A 17,873-nucleotide genomic window follows, 5' to 3' on the forward strand; every position below is an offset into this window, starting at 1 on the left:
CCATAAAAATCACACTATGCAACACAAGTCAATCTTTATTGAAAACTGCAGTATTAATACATAACAAGTCTTGTTACAATAAACGTGCTTTTAAGAATTTTAAATCTGAGCTCTACTCATCAGATTGCATAAAAAATTAAAATAGTATGAATTTACACTTAATAGAACTGGCTCAGGATGGATGTTCCATTCCTTTGTATTGATTGACACCGTAAGTTCAATGCAGAGGTGAGGGATGCCTTTAACAATGGAAGACAATGCCGACATAAGCTTAAAAAAAGTACCAAGAAAACGGTCTAAAAAAAGTATTTAAAAATCATTAAACAAACAAACAAAAAAAGGAACCATTTCCTAGTCAGTCATAACCCACGTGGTTCCTTGGGACCTCTCCTCAGAGCAGCCATCACGTTAAACCCTGCCAGGAGCACAGCAGAGCCCATCTATTTTACTGACGACTAGTCTACACAAGGACCCATGGGAGACTGACAGGGCTCAGGAGGCCCAAACGAGACACCTGTCATCTCCAACACAACAGCCCTGGGAGCACACATTTCCTGAAGCCCACTGCAGGTTCCCTGAACAGATGCCTGCCTCTCCTCTGTCTCCCTGTCCCAAGTGAGTAAACTTTAAGGTTACCCCTAGGGTTTTCTGTTCTTCAAATGAATGTGGGGGGGGGGGGGGACAAATCCTCTAAAACACGTAAGATCAACTTTGCAACTTTCTACCCAAAATGATCAGACCCTCCTCTGCAGCGCGTCATCTGCAAGTCTGTTCAAAATAGTCTGACGCACCTTCAGAGAGCTCAGGCTGAATAATAAACAGCTCAGGGGAAAAACACAAATATTTGAGATATGCTAGAAACAGCTAAGAAGTCTGCCCTTCCCCTGAGCCAACCACACTCCTCTCTAGAGAACCCCCCCCCCACCCTTAAAAAGCACCAGAAAGAACTAGAAGCTGCCCCTCACCCTCCAAGCACTTGCCCTTAAAACTGCCTGTGAGCCTGCTGAGGGGTCAGACAGGCATCCTGTCCTGACTGGGCAACACCCAGGTTGGCGACGACTAGGGTATCCAGCCATTAGCTGCCAGGTGGGGAGAAGGTGGCCCAACCAGTCAGAGTAATACTGTTTCCAAATGTGTACAGGAACAGGTGAAGAAGGGTGGATTTCCTTTTGAAGTAGGCCTCAATATTGATGTGGTTGGTGTGTGCCACCCTTTCACCACCAACTGGCAGGCACACTCACAGAAACTCACATGCCAGATATCAGCATATCCAAAATGCCGTAAGAATATATTTCCTCTTATTACAGAAGCGATGGTGCCACCAGATGGAGCAAGGCACTGTACGCCGAGAGTGGGAAGGGCAGGATGCTCACCAACAAGTACCCAGCCCAAGTCTCAAGACCTCTCTCATGTCCTATAAATACATTTGCATAGCACTCAAGAAACAGATTCACAGAACAGCAACTGGTAGGCCTCATTAACCATACCAACAAGAATGTTCTGACAAGATTTAACACAGAAGACATAAAAGGTTCTGGAAGAGCCTTGCCTTCATGCCTCCCACGAATGGCCCTGGTCCTGATGTTGGCCTCACTTCTCAGAGGCAGCGGGTTGATGGGAACATTGCTCATCACTAAACACTCAAGTCACCAGGCCCAGATCCAAACAAAACTTCCATAAGCAGAGAAACAGGCCTCCTGAACCTTGGCAGAGAGGCTGTAGAAGATTTTTTTTAATTATCCTTGATGATGATGTTCATGTTTAGAGGAATTAGGTCCTGGCCTACCTGTCTCCACTTCCAAAAGAACCATAATTCAGCTGAAAGAGTATCAAATTAGGAATGTCACATACAAAAAAAAGGCCGTTTCTCTGTTCCACAATTATGCTTGGGATATCAAATTATGCAATTTTATAACAAGTTCTATTCCTTAATTATTTTTACTGGAACTGCTGTTAAAATTACAATCTATGATAGTTTTGCTACTATTCATATGTCCAGATTCTTACCTACTAGATAAGATCTACCTTTCATTATATTTGGTAGCTGATGCCCTGATGTGAAAAGATTTCCACACAGATGTATTCCATTATGCAAAGGTATTTGATAAAGTCTCCCAACTCACCTTCACAAAAGGGAAAAAAGATTTTAAAAAATTATAGGGGGTAAAGTGTTTATGAGCTGATGTAAATGGGGGCAAAATGCAACCCAACCTTCTTGCTCTTGAAAACACTATTTAATTCAGTGCTTGTGAAAACACTCACCCTGTGTGCACCATGTCTCAAGCAAGCCCAATGAAGCATCCGATATAACTTCTACATTTGAGTGACTCCACCCTTACACATAGGATATGTGTGTGTGTGTGTGTGTGTGTGTGTATGTGTGTTTTCCCATTTTGATGTTTAGGGCTTTTTTAAAGCATACACTAAGATCATATTTTCTCCTAATCTATTACACTAAACTGGGAAAATTGGACTTTTCTGTTACTTGATCAGTTCAGCCCTGGAACCCTTGGAACCTCATGGATATTATAAACCATCCACCGTACAGATGGAATAACCAGCACAGAGCTAAAGTAGACACAAACTGTGTGCCTGGGGTACATGGTACACACACACACACACCCACACACACACATACACACACACTCTCTCTCTCTCCACACACACACACACACACACACACACACACACACACAGAGACACACGTGGGTTAAGTGCTAATGAAGCAATTTAAGGTACTTATCAGTAAGCACACTATGTTAACAGACATTAGGAATAAGGAACCTTCTGTTTACAATGATCCATGCAAAAATATTCCTAAACTTCTTATAAAATAAAACGTGAAAAAAGAAAATTATGGGGTACTTACTATAAAAAATAAGGTTACCAAAGGCTCAGGGGTCAGGTGTCCCACTCAGGAATTAGGGCCAAAAGCCAAACCAGTGCCAGAGCCCTGACCTAGCTGCCAGAGACGTAAGAGCAGGGTCCCCTCCCCAACCAAAGCCCATACACTTGAAATGATGGGGTGAATAGGAGCACATCCACCCCCTGACAGACTGCTGAAAGGGAACAAAACCCTCACCCTCCCACCCCCTCTGTGAACAGACACACTCCCACTGATACAAGCTGGGCACATTTAAGCCAAAAAAAAAAAAAAAAAAAAAAAAATCCCCTTCATTTCTTATATACAATATTCTGACTTTAAACACAAATTCCTTTCTAAATAAATCCTGGCAGGCAAATGCATTCTGATGCTGCCTGGGCCCTTGCTGTCCATACCTGCTTTGTGCTGAGAGCCCTCAGCTACAGATGGCAGACAAGGCTCACAGACCAGAGGCACCAGCCCCTCCCTCACACCTCCCCAGACCCATCTCCAGAAGTCTCCTCCAGATGGTGTTAGATGACAAGGCCCCTTCAGGTGGATGGGCTGAAACACAGCCACAGCCCTGCCTCTCTACAAGAAACAATTTCAAATCGAGTTTTGTTCCCTTTTAATAGTTCTTTTAAATATTTAACTTTCTTCGTAACAGACAGCTGAAATCTTTGCCCTTCGTTGGTGGGGGAGTGGTAGAGGACAGCAATGCCCACATATGTTTTCCGTACTGAAACTTCTGGGGGCGGGAGGGACGAATGGTTTTCTAAGCTAAACAAAGGAGAAACCAATACCTCCTCCAAGTGTGACTGTTTCTCCTTCACACATCTTCCATCCCAGGAAAATAATTTAATTCTACATAAGACTTTCCCAATAAAGACACAGAAAACCTCATCTCTACGTGTAGGAGACTTGTAATGAAAATTGAGATGGCAGAGAAAACTGCTTTGCTGATACATAGACAACCTCTTGCCCCTAACTGTACTGGCCATACAACTCTATACTTTCATGATCATCTCTAAGAATGTCCACACCACAATGTTTAGGCAAGCCTAAACGGCAAGGAAAGGGACGTCCAGAAAGCTGGCTGTGCCCCAGGCAGTGGTGGCCCACCCTGCACTTTTCCTGTCCCTGCGACTCTCTTCCCGTGCAGTCAGTGTGAAAGAAACAGATGGCTGAAAACTCAAAGTCCACGTTACCAACTGGCAACCCACATCAACCCCAAAGGCTGAAGAATCATCCAAGGGATTTCAGATACTCTATGAAGAAATTCACTTTAACACTTATAACTTGAAGACTCTGCATACATTACAACAGTGCATTAGTGATACAAGTTGTAAAATGCTTTTCCATTCCTTTGGGTTTTGCATATGATGGTTTTGCATCAGTCACTGCAGGTAGATTGAGCAAGCTTTGTTTTTTGTTTGTTTTTTTTAAACATGCATTCAACTAGATATGATTCAGAATAGATTAATACTCCCTTTTTATCATTACAGTTAGCTAAAAAATTGCCAGGCAGCCCACAAAACAGGAATTGCTTTAAGACCAACCCACAGAGTCAGTTGGAAACTAATGGCGCTGGGACCTGCTGGGCCGGGCCAGAGTAGTGTTAGCTAAGTGTCGAGAGCATTAAGAAGAAAGTCCAGGTTGGAGGCGCGAGGCCTGCAGCACCAGCTGTGGAACCTCCAAGATGTGACTGCACAGCTCCATCCTCAAACCTGGCAGGGGGAGAAAGACAAACATGGTCACACGGAGCACCCCTGGCACCGCTGCTCCAAAAAGGAATTTCATTTAAGTCAAGGAGGACAAAACCCACTAGGACCAGAAAGGGCAGCAGTGGGAAAGGCCACTGCTCCTGGTTGCCGCACACCTTAGAGTGACTCCTGGTTACAACCAGAATCCTAGTTCCTGTAGGAGGCAGTAGGAGATTAGAGCACAGACTAGGAAAGGAACAAAGTATATAGTGTACACAGCAAGTACTCAATGGTTTCCTGCCTTCTACTTTCTAAGAGTCCAAATAAGAACAAATCTTTAAATGCCACACTGCCCTTGGATTAAGAGGGGCATTTAAGCATTTTTCTCGTTAGTGCTTAAAATATAGTAGATTTGTCATTCTGTACTGGGAAAAAAGTCAACCCAGGTTTCACCAGTCACTTACATTTGCAGGGTGATCACCACTGAGGGGGCACGTAGCTGTAGGTGGGCGTTCCTGGGGCCCGATACGTGGGCACAGTGACTGGGTGGGGGGCAACAGGAGTTGGGGAGTGGGCGGTCAGCAGGGTACCTGGAAGAAAGAGCAGCTGTCTCAATGGCAGGCAGCACTACCCACATGAGGCTAGCCTATGTCACCACGCAGCTCCATGCTGCCTGAAAAGAGAGCTCTGGCCTGTCCTGCTTTAACAGGAAGAGGGGTGGTCATGACCTAGACTGCTGTCAGAATTCAGATCATACACAACTCAAAGTTGTATAAACACAGCAAGCTCATATGATAATGTCTGTAGAAGGCTCTGTGCCTTCCCTTCATATAAGCATACTCAATGATTTTTGCAGATCAGATGATAATCAACAAATTAATCATTATTTACCCTTAAAAAGAAAGATATTCAGGTGCCTGGGTAGGTTAGTCAGTTAAGCACTGGACTTCAGCTCAGGATCTCCCAGTTCATGAGTTTGAGCCCTGCATTGGGTTCCTCAGGAACAGTGCAGAGCCTGCTTGAGATTCTCTCTCTCCCCCTCTCTGTCCCTCCAAACACCCCTCCCCAAATAAATAAGCTTTTACAATGAAAAAATTTTTAAAAAGGAAGGAAATTTGTCCATGCTACCCATGGATGAATATACAGGATGTCATGCTAAGTGAAATAAGCCAGTCACAGAAAGACACACCCAATAGGATTCCACTTACATAAGGTATCTCAAGTAGTCAAACTGATAGAAAGTAGAATGGTGGTGGCCAGGGGCTGGGGAGTGGGAGGGTGGGGCAGGGGAAAAAGAGAGCTGTTATTTAATGAGCACAGATCTTCAGTTTTGCAAGGTGAAAGAGATCTGTTTTACAACAATGTGAAAATACTTAACACTACTCAACTAATACAGTTAAAAATGGTTAAGAGAGTAAAAATTAAAGAGAGGGAAGGAGGGAGATTCTAAACTACATGACCTTGTAAGTACATGAAGATAAATGTATTTTCTCTATATCTGCAGAAAACTCAGCAACTCTGAGTCCATCTGTAAATCAGCATAACCTCCAACCTAACGGCCTCACCCTGCTTTTCTTCACTTCCCATCTTCCTGCCCACAACCAACCCAGGGCCTGCCATCTCTCCCTTCACGTGCCTCAAACATGCAGTTTCTGTCTGTGCCTTCACAGAAAAGTATGGGAAAACCAAATACAAGGGAGACTCTGAGCAGAAACACACATGGTATCCTAACACACCTTTCTCTCTGGCACAATCTTCCTATATTGGAGTTAAAGGGGGAAAAAAAAGAGAGAGGGAGGGAACAATATTAAAACACACACACACAGCCATGGGCAAGCAATGACATCTTCCGTACTTGGCTGCGTGCCACAGACAACCCACATGCCCACTGGGGGCTCACAGGGAGATATGCACATCCTAGCCAGGAGTCTCATCTCTCTGTGATGTATTTTCCAGAGCAAGGGAAAGGGAAGCCTTGGGAAATAAAGGTGACCAATGCCAAAGATTTTCTATAAGAGGCTTTTATGTCCATGAACACAAAGCCAGCTTTCCTAGATTCATGCAAACACCAACATTCACACAACTTGCCCTGCAGCCTACACTAAAGGGGAGTTATCAGGAAAGCCAGCCCACCCAGATACAAAGTGATCACCTTCTGCCCAAGCTTGGTATGTTCACTGGTATGCCCCTCAGCCCTACTGCTAAGGGCTCAGCTCACCTAATACATTGATCACTATCCATTCATGCCCCATGGGGAGGGTACTTGCTTCTTGGCTGGTCACACCTCTCCTCTCAACCAAAAGAAGAAGGGGAAGAAATGAAAGGAAGGGAAAGAAGGATCATATGCTGTTCCTTTCCCAAAGAGTATGTCCTTCCACACAACTCAAGCCATTGAAAAATCAAACCAAGGGTCAGAGAATTAGTGAGCTCTCCCGTCTCCTGGCTTTCATAAAACAGGCAACCCAGGGTCAAGGACTCACCTGCTGACATGGCCATAGTGGTCCCAGCCACCATGCCCATGGTGACGCCATTGCCTCTAGGTGGAGGGATGGGAGCAGGGTACACTGTTGCTGGCATGCCGTTGGGCTGCACCACCGTGGTGTGGTGGATGACATGAGGGGGTGCTGCATACAGGGGCTGTGTGTAGTACGTGCCCTGCTGCAGGGAGGAAGAGAGACAAATACCACAGGGCTCCACACCTCATGGGTCAGAGTCCAGAGAGAACCAACCCTTCCCACACACACAATGCCCAAGAGCACTTAATTAAGGGACCCATAGCACACCCAGGCCTACCTGTGCATAGGGGCTCTGCTGGGGGTAGGCACTTCGCACAGGGTACACAGCAGTCTGGTAGGGGTTGGGGGAGGAGGAGTATGGTGGCACTGCCCCGCTGGTGGGGGAACAGGACACTTTGTAAGGTGTGCCAGGAGTGTAACCTGAAACAAAGAAGCCAGTGGCCAGTGAAAACCCAAGAGATTTCCTCTAAGATCAGGATCAAGACAAGGATGTCCCTCCCCTCTTACCACTTTTATTCAACACATTACTAGAAGTACTAGCGACAGCAACCAGGTAAGAAATACAAGGCATCCCTACTGGTAAGGAAAAAGTAAAACTATCACTATTTGCAGCTGACATGACACTATACACAAAAACTAAAGACTCCACCAAAAACTGTTAGAATAGATTAATTCACTGGGGTGCCTGGGTGGCTCAGTCGGTTGAGCATCCAGCTCTTGATTTCAGCTCAGGTCATGATCCCAGGGTCAAGGGATTAAGCCCAGCTGTGGGCTCCGCACTGAGCGTGGAGCCTGCTTGGAATATTCTCCCTCTTTCTCACTTTCTCTACCCTCCTCCCTCCCTCTCTGTGTCCTTCTCCCTAGCTCACGCTCTCTAAGTAAAAAAAAAAAAAATTATAACGAATTAATGAATTTAGTAAAATTGCAGGACATAAAATACACAGAAACCTGTTGCATTTACATACACTGATAACCAAGTAGCAGAAAAAGAAATTCAGAAAACCATCCCATTTACAACACCAGCACCGAAAACAGTAAAATATCCAGAAATAAATTTAACCAAAAGGGTAAAAGACCATATACTCTGAGAACTGTAGGACAAACTGATGAAAAAAAACTGATGACAACACAAATAAATGGAAAGAGACACCACACTCATGTACTGGAAGAATTAGTATCATTAAAATGTCCATACTACTGAAAGCAATCTACAGATTCAATGCAATCCCCATCAAAATACCAATAGCATTTTTCACATAACTAGAACAAACAATACTAAAATTTGTGTATGGAACCACTAAAGACCCCCAAACAGCCACAGCAATCTTGAGAAAGAAGAACAAAGCTGGAGGTATCACAATTCTAGATTTCAAGATATACTACACAAAGCTGTAACCAAAATGGTGATACTGGCACAAAAACAGACACATAGATCAATGGAACAGGATAAAGAGCCCAGAAATAAACCTACATTTATATGGCCAATTAATCTACAACAAAGGAGGCAAGAATATACAGTGGGAAAAAAACAGTCTTTTCAACAAATGGTGTTGGGAAAATTGGGCAACTACGTGCAAAAGAATGAAATTGGACCACTTTCGTAAACTAGCCACAAAAATAAACTCAAAATGGATTAAAGACCTAAATGTGAGACTTGAAACCTTAAAACTCCTAAAAGAAAACAGGCAATAATCTCTTGGACATTAGCCTTAGCAGCATACTTATGGATCTCTTAGGCAAGGGAAACAAAAGCAAAAATAAACTATTAGGACTACATCAAACTAAAAAGCTTCTGCAAAGCAAAGGAAACAATCAACAAAAGACAACCAAACTACTGAACGAGAGGAGAGATCTGCAAATAAATCTGATAAGGAGTTACTATCCAAAATACACAAAGAACGCCAAAATAAAAGCACCCAACTGAACAGTGGGCAGAAGACCTGAATAGACAGTTTCCCAAAGAAGAGATCAAATGGCTAACAGACACATGAAAAGATGCTCAACATCATTCACATCAGGGAAATGCAATCAAAACCACTTTGTGAAGTGAGATATCACTTCACACCAGTCAGAATGGCTACTAACAAAAAGACAAGAAACAGTAAGAGCTGGTGAGGAGGTGGAGCAAAGGGAACACTGGTACACCTTGGTGGGAATGTAAATTGGTGCTGCCAGTACAGAAAACAGTATGGAGGTTCTTCAAAAAATTAAAAACAGAAGTACCATGTGATCTAATAATTCCCCTACTAGGTATTTACCCAAAGAAAATGAAAACACTAGTTTGGAAAGATACATACACTCCTATTTTTATTGTAGCATTATATACAATACCAACATACGGAAGCAACCCAAGTACCCAAAGACAGAACAGATAAAGATGTCATGTATATGTATGTACACATACATCCACACACACACACACACACTCTCACACACACAGTGGAATATTACTCAACTACAAAAAAAAGAATGAGGTGTCATTTCCAATAACACAAATGGACCTAGAGAGTATTATGTTAAGTGAAGTTAGACGGAGAAAGGCAAATACCGTAAGATCCATGTGATTTCACTTATATGTGCAATCTAAAAAACAAAACAAAACAAAACCCAGAAACAGACTCTTAAGTAGAGAACAAAGTGGTGGTTGCTGGGCTGGGCAGGCAATGGTAATGGGTGAAAAGGTGAAGAGGATTCAGAAGTACTAACTTCCAGTTATAAAATAAGTAAGTCATGGAGAGGAATAAAAACTACAGCTCAAAGAATACAGTCAGTAACATTGTAATAACACTGTACAATGAGAGATGATGAATACACTTATTGTGCTGTATAGCACACAGACAGAACTGGATCACTATGTTGTACACCTGAAACTAACATAAAATTTAAAAAGAAAAGAAAAAAAGGCTTTAATTCAAACCCACTTTTGACCTGGCACAGGGAGGAACCAAGCAGTGTTCTAGCCCTGACCGCAGTCAAGATGTGACACCACTATGGACCAGTCCATCCTCCACAAAGATCTGACCTCATTTCCAGACCTGATACATGTATGTGTGTGTGGGGTAGGAGCAGGGGGCATTTGGGGGAGAAGGAAAAAACCAAGGAGAAAGTTCTACTGACAGTATACTCAACACAGGAACAGAAAAGATATACCTGTTTTGTAGGAATACAAATGGGTACACATCTAGGGCACAATCTAGCATTAAATGTCTGTCTTTACATCCCCTAAGTCCACCAAAAAAAAGCATAGATTGGAACAGACTCAACTGTAAAAATGCTCATCACAGTGTTTATCACAGCAAAATAAAGTGGGCGGGGGAGGGTGGGGGGGAGGAATTATCAAGCACCAGGGCTATGGCAAAAAGATTTGACTTAAGACAGTAAGGGGGCACCTGGGTGGCTCAGTTGGTTAGGCATCCAACTTGGGCACTTGGGCTCAGGTCATGATCTCAGTTCATGAATTCAAGCCCCTGTCAGGCTCTGTGTTGACAGCTCAGAGCCTGGAGCCTGATTCAGACTCTGTGTCTCCCTCTCCCTCTTTGCCCCTCATGTTCTGTCTCTCTGTCTCTGAAGACAGAATCAACATTAAAAGAAATTTTTAAATAAAAAAAAAATTTTTTTTTAAATAAACTTTAAAAAGTTGAAAAATTTTAATTACATTATTGGACTGTGGGTGGCTCAGTCGGTTAAGGGTCTGACTCTTGATTTTGGCTCAGATCGTAATCTCACTGTTTATTAGATAGAGCCCCACAACAGACTGCACTAACAGCGCAGAGCCTACTTGGGATTCTCCCTCCCTCTCTCTCTCTGATCCTCCCTGTTCACTCTCTCTCAAAATAAATAAATAAACTTAAAAAAAAAAAGTTTAAGAGAGAGAAAGAAAATGAATGACTCCCAGGAAGTACACCAGCTCTAAATGATGCTTTTCTCAAGTCACATGAAAGAAATCCCCCTTTGACAAGGACCAAGTCAGTCTTAGAAGTTCTTCTAACTGTCCTGTACTTTGTGTGCCTAGGTTCACTCCACAGAATGCCCTTCATGGCGTTCATTATGAAGATGCTGATAAAGATGATACTGTCCAAAAGGTCACCCAGTCCCAAGTAGTAGAGCAGGTACAAACCCAGACCTGACTGTGAGTCCTGACTCCTTTGTCCAAACCAGGCAACTCCCAAGCTCAACTACTTTGTTTTCACCCTGAAGAGTGAAAAGACCCTTCCAGGTTTCCCTAAATTATTCTGAAATTCGTTTTAACTGCGAGGTTAACTCTAAGTGGCAACAACGAATAGCCACTCTCCTCAGGTGCAGTGCTTCCATCAACATGACTGGTCACAAGTGTGCCCACCATGCACCATCATCTCACTGATCCTAATACAATAAACTAATTCAGAAAAAGAAGAAGCTATTTGAGGAAGTGAAAACACACAAGCAACAAATTCATGACCTGGATGAAAAATTGGAGAAAAGAGAGCCTCTAAAAAACTTATCACTATTCCTAACAAGTAAGTCCAAGACCATTTTGTCACTGTTCAAACTGCAAAAAGAGCTTGGAGTTTTGAACTGCATACAAGGTGGAAGCTGCCAACCTGAGTGAGCTTCCAGGAATACAGTATAAATCCAAAACAATGAAGACCCAGGCATACAGCCCTCCACAGAGAGGTTCTCTGATTCAGAATCACTTTTTGGTCAACCACATGCACTGAAAGAAGGTGAAGTCCTTCACTCACAACCAATGAACGGTCAACCTACAATGCCTTTCCTTTCTTCTTCTAATGGAGGCCAGAGGCCTACTGTTGCAGAAATCCCTCCAGCTGGCCCCAGGTCTCTTAAGGTGGCTTTTGTAACACCTGCCTCATATGTATGCTTTGTTGAAGATGGTGAGATGACTCCAAAAAGCTACTATGTGTATGCACCTGTGAGATTATGATTGAATGGTACATTTAAAATTTGTGCATATGTAAGTTTCATGTGAAAACGAAACTAAAATAAAACTGCAAACAAATATGTATATATTTTTGAGAGAGAGAGAGCACAAGTGGGGGAATGGCAGAGAAAGAGGAAGAATCCCAAGCAGGATCTGCGCTATCAGTGCAGAGCCCAATGTGGGGCTCAAATTCACGAGCTGTGAGATCATTACCTGAGCTGAAATCAAGAGTCAGATGCTTAACCAACTGAACCAGCCAGGTGGGTACCCCAGAGCTGCAAACAAATATTAACAACATGCACACTGGAGTAAATGGGGTCAAGTGTAATTGATGTCCACAACTTACTTTGAAACACGTCAAAAAGTAAGATGGACTGAAGGATAGACACAGGGATACATATGTGATACAAGTAAAATGTAAATTTTAAATGTTGATTGTAGGGACACCTGGCTGGCTTAGTCAGTGGAGCATGTGACACTTGATCTCAGGGTCTTGAGTTTGAGCCCTACATGAGGTACAGAGATTAAACAAAACTTAAACAGAAATAAAAGTTGATTTTAAAAGATTTTATTGTGGAATCTTGGCAATCCACAAGAGGTTCAATGTGAATTTTTCAGTTTCTCTGTATACTGGAAAATTTTCACAATAAAATGTTGGAAAAATAGTCACCCACTATTTCTACTAATGACAGCAATGGTTTTTAATGTAGGTTATCTTACTGCATATTCTTGTAACTATGAGCTATGTCCTAACACTAACCAGAAAATTTTGTGTTTTTATATAGGCACCTTTTATCCAACACTCAAGACAAATCAGTTTCAAGGAATAAAACCCTGTCTCCCAGTCCCGTTAAAAACTGAGTGTGTGCTAGGCTAGGCACCTTCTTTTTGCTGCTGTTGTTTTTTATACAGCACTAGACCCACCGTGTCACACAGGAGACCCTCAACAGGAAACTTAAAATACACACACACCCCTATCACACGGCATCCAAAACTGACATGGCCTTCTAAAATAATTGTTAGACTTGTCAACCATTCACAATACAAAACCAAATACCTTCACTGCTCAGTCTTTTAAAAATATTAATAGCTTTCCAGATTCTCCTTTCCTAAAAAGACCACCCATAGCAATGCAACCCAGACAACAAAATGATTAGAGCGCTTCTCCTTTCACTCTCATCAAACAAGTGAGTCACCAATGGCTGACTTCCTCTTAGGGAAACACTCATGTATAGGGCCACTGTTCTGAGACTGCAAATTGTGAGGTGCCAAAAACTTTTTGTAGTAGAATAGATCATTTCTTCTAAAAGTACTATATACCATACAAGATCTTATATAGTAAGTTTCTGAGCATAAAAGATGTTTATTTAGAAAATTCAGAACAATAGGGGTGCCTGGCTGGCTCAGTCAGAAAAGCATGTGACTTTTGATCTCAGGGTTGAGTTCAAGCCCCATGGTTTGTGTAGAGATTAAATAAATACTTAGAAAACAAATCTTTAAGAAATATTTAAGGGGCGCCTGGGTGGCTCAGTTGGTTGAGCGTCCGACTTCGGCTCAGGTCATGATCTCATAGTCTGTGAGTTCGAGCCCCACATCGGGCTCCGTGCTGACAGCTCAGAGCCTGAAGCCTGTTTCGGATTCTGTGTCTCCCTCTCTCTCTGACCCTCCCCCATTCATGCTCTGTCTCTCTCTGTCTCAAAAATAAATAAACGTTAATAAAAAAAAAATTTTTTTTTTAATTTAAAAAGAAAATTCAGATCATAAAATGTATGTGAGGAGGAAAGACCTGCACCAAAACACAGCACCATGAAATTTCAAAACACTGGAGACCAAAAAAAAAAAAAAAAAATTACAGAATACCAAAGAGAAACACAGGTTATATTACAGTCAATCAAGCATCAGCAAAGTATCAAAATTCTCAGCAGCAACAAAAGCTAGAAAACAATTAAGCAATATTATCAAAATTCTGGGAGGAAATAATTGTGAGCCCAGAATTCTATAAGCCAACTACTGAAGTGAGTGCAGAACAAAATGTCCTCAGGATATGAAAAATCTCAAAACTGTGACTCTCCCAATCTCTACTGGAAGACTACTAAAGGGGATCCTCCACTAAAACCAAAGAGTAAACTAAGACATGGAATCAAGCAGAAGGAAAGGACACGAGCAACTCAAGATGATGGAGAAGAATAACCCCCAGGATAAGGCCTCAACTAGGATACCAGGTCCAGGGAGGTCAGAGCAGTTGAAGAAAATAACCACTCACCACAGGATGCTCAAGTGGTCACATACCAGGAGTGGGAAGGAGAATGAGGTTATCTGTAAACTATGTGCATGTTAAACCTTTAATTTAAGTAAGACAGAAACAGATCCCATGACTCCACAACCCAGTAACACTGTAAGGCTTTTCTCTCCTGTGTGGCTGCCATAAATGAAGTTTATTTTTTAAACAAACCTGGGGTCTTACTTCATGGACATAATTCAAATCTTCCCCAATTTATCCTCCATCCAGCCCTGCAGGGCAAAGCAACCAAGGAAACTATTTCATCACTCCTAGCAACATTTTTTCCTCCCTTTAAAATGTGTGCTGGTGGGGTGCTTGGGTGGCTGGCTCAGTCAGTTAAGCATCTGACTCTTGTTCTGCTCAGGTCATGATCTTGCAGTTCGTGACACAGGGTTCCAGCCCTGTGTCAGGCTCTGTGCTGGCAGTGCGGAGTTTGCTTGGGATTCTCACTCGCTCTCTCTTTCTGCTCCTCCCCCCTCATGTACACACCTCTCTCTCAAAATTACATAAACGTTTTTTAGAAAGTAAAAAAAAAATGTATGCTGGTGAGTGGGGAGATGGGTTACACGCATGATGGGTAATAAAGAGAACACTTGTTGGGTTGACCACTGAGTATCGTATCTAAGTAATGAATCTCTAAATACCACACCTGAAACTAATATTACACTGTATGTTAACTTACTGAAATTTAAATAAAAACTTAGAAAATAAATAAATATCCCCCCAAAATATGTGCTAATGTAGTGTTTGAATCACTTCTTAAATAGAGTTTACTACAAAGAATTGAATGTGTTCTTGGTGACTTTACATGATAATGGTAAATATTAATTTCAGATACTCATGACTAAACGGGGAAGTGTGAATGTGCATCCTCAGGGCCACGGGAGCCTGACTGTGCATGCTGCTTGCCGGAATCCTCAGCTGAGGGAACATGTGAATTCATTATACAAATGCCAATAATGAGAAAGAATGAAATCTTGTCATTTGCAACAACATGGATGGAACTGGAGGGTATTATGCTAAGTGAAACAAGTCAGTCAGAGAAAGACAAATATGTATTCTCACTCATATGTGGAATTTGAGAAACTTAACAGAAGACCATAGCGGAAGGGAATGGGGAAAAAAATAGTTTCAAACAGAGAGGGAGGGAGGCAAACCAAGTATCTTAAATACAGAGAACAAACTGAGGGTTGAGCAGTGGGGGTGATGGGCAATGAGGAGGGCACTTGGGATGAGCACAGGGTGTTGTATGTAAGCAATGAATCATGGAAATCTACTCCCAAAGCCAAGAGCACACTGTATACACACTGTATGTTAGCTAACTTGAATAAATTATATTAAAAAGAAAAACATTATACAAATGCTAAAAATGAAATAAAATAACTTTCCCAGGAGTGATACAGTCTGGATTTGAGCCACATCTAGCTAACTCCACAGCCCAAACTCTTTCCAATGTATTCCTCTGATTCTAAGAAAGGACAGCCCACTCTGGCTGCATGGGTACTCAGCCTGTTACACTTGTCCATGAGGATGAAATGAATGATGCCTCCACCTACAGGTTCAAGTAATGGACTCTTTCAGCAAAAGATATGACATCTCATTACAAAGTTCTCTAAAGCCTCATCATGTCACACTTAGAAGAACTAAGAAATAAGCAATATTAGGACTACTAACTCTCTGAAAGCCAATCTCCACAAACACACCACCTGTACTACGTTAGTTTTATCTACAAACGTGGTGTGAAGAGAACCAGAAGGCAGACTGAGAAAACAACAGAAATGGAAACAAACTTTAACTTTTTTATAAGGACAACTCTGGCTTGCTCATCAGGTGAAATGAAAGACCCACGGAAAATGAAAATTTTTATTTTTATGTTTTACATTTATTTATTTTTGAGAGACAGAGCACAAGTGGGGGAGGGGCAGAGAGAAGGAGACACCGAATCTGAAGCAGGCTCCAGGCTCTGAGCTGTCAGCACAGAGCCCAAAGTGGGGCTCGAACCCACAAACCGTGAGATCACGACCTGAGGCGAGGTCAAACGCCCAACCAAGTCACCCAGGTGCCTCAAAAAGGCAAATTTTTAAATTCACAGTATGAAAACACTGAGTAGATCCTAGAAAAAGATGGGAGCACAGCCATGGCCCAGACTCAGGTAAGGTGGCTGAAAGCACTGCGAGACACTGGAAGGACCTTCAAAGTGCCTTTTATTTTCTCATTTGCAAGTTTCATATACATCTTTATCCTGGTTTCTTCCCAGATTATTTTTTATTCTCAGCTTACTTTGTCATTCACAAATTTCATATACATCTTTATTCCCAGCTTTTCCTAAAAATCAGAGGGTCTGACAATACTACGCCAGCAGTCTGGCAGCTGACAACTCTGGCATCTATCAGCAAATGCTCCTCTGAATGAGGCAGCCACTGTTCCCAACAATGCCATTACTCCCACCTGCCTAACCCAGCCTTGTGGTTACAACAACCTGAGAGCAGTCATGGCAAAGTAGCAAGAAAGGACTTATCTCCCATGGGAGAAGATGGAAGACACCCAGAGGCTCCCACGGGAGAAGATGGAGGACACCCAGAGGCTCCCACGGGAGAAGATGGAGGACACCCACAGGCTCCCACGGGAGAAAATGGAGGTCACCCAGAGGCACCCACGGGAGAAGATGGAAGGTACCCAGAGGCTCCCACGGGAGAAAATGGAGGGCACCCAGAGGCTCCCACGGGAGAAGATGGAGGACACCCAGAGGCTCCCACGGGAGAAGATGGAGGACACCCAGAGGCACCCACGGGAGACGGAGGACACCCAGAGGCTCCCACGGGAGAAGATGGAGGATACCCAGAGGCACCCATGGGAGAAGATGGAGGACACCCAAAGGATTCCACGGGAGAAGATGGAAGACACCCAGAGGATCCCACGGGAGAAGATGGAGGACACCCAGAGGCACCCATGGGAGAAGATGGAAGACACCCAGAGGATCCCACAGGAGAAGATGGAGGACCCCCAGAGGATCCCACGGGAGAAGATGGAGGACACCCAGAGGCACCCCACAGGAGAAGATGGAGGACACCCAGAGGCACCCACGGGAAAAGATGGAGGACACCCAGTAGCACCCAAGGAGAAAGCTGACCAGATCTACAAACACCAAGCTTCCTCTTGGGGAGCTATACACTCTGGGCAAGGAGAACAGCTTTGCCAGCCTCAAACAAATCTGAAGGTTTTTTGGTAAAAGAATAGAAGAGTTGGAAGCTTTTAGTATGCTTTTACATCAACTTGTACTCCAAGAAAACATGAGAAGTGAGCTGCTCTAAAAAATTCTAGAATGTGACATTTTAGAGTGATCTGCAGCATGATCATACATGGTAACAAACAACTGATTCCTTTTTCTTTCTTTTTTTAAAACATTTTATTTTTAAGTAATCTCTACATTTAATGTGGGGCTCAAATTCGCATGCTCCACTGACTGAGCCAGCCATGTGCCCCACAAACAACTAATTCTTATGCATGAACTTCAATCCATTTTTATCACCATATGCAAAAACTAAACCAAAATGGGCCACAGACTTAAATGTAAAACCTAAAACTATGAAAC

The 17,873-nt window shown here is 42.8% G+C and overlaps 1 protein-coding gene across 3 annotated transcripts in view; it reads right to left on the reverse strand.

Moving 5' to 3' along the window:
- Nucleotides 1-3,476: 3,476 nt before the first annotated feature.
- The window catches only part of FAM168B (family with sequence similarity 168 member B), a 33,808-nt gene continuing 19,411 nt past the window's right edge, over nt 3,477-17,873 (reverse strand). Inside the window, exons 4-7 of one of the 3 annotated variants that reach the window (XM_040474695.1) lie at nt 7,360-7,502; nt 7,047-7,224; nt 5,031-5,156; nt 3,477-4,590 (exon numbers count right to left, since the gene is read on the reverse strand). In XM_040474695.1, the coding sequence (XP_040330629.1) occupies nt 5,044-5,156; nt 7,047-7,224; nt 7,360-7,502 (434 nt within the window). In that variant the 3' untranslated portion in view covers nt 3,477-4,590; nt 5,031-5,043. The remainder of the gene's footprint in view (nt 4,591-5,030; nt 5,157-7,046; nt 7,225-7,359; nt 7,503-17,873) is intronic. The other 2 variants (XM_040474696.1, XM_040474697.1) reach the window with 2 other exon arrangements.

Source organism: Herpailurus yagouaroundi, unplaced genomic scaffold (assembly GCF_014898765.1).
Source record: "Herpailurus yagouaroundi ecotype Mexico unplaced genomic scaffold, PumYag 140, whole genome shotgun sequence".
Taxonomy (NCBI): domain Eukaryota; kingdom Metazoa; phylum Chordata; class Mammalia; order Carnivora; family Felidae; genus Herpailurus; species Herpailurus yagouaroundi.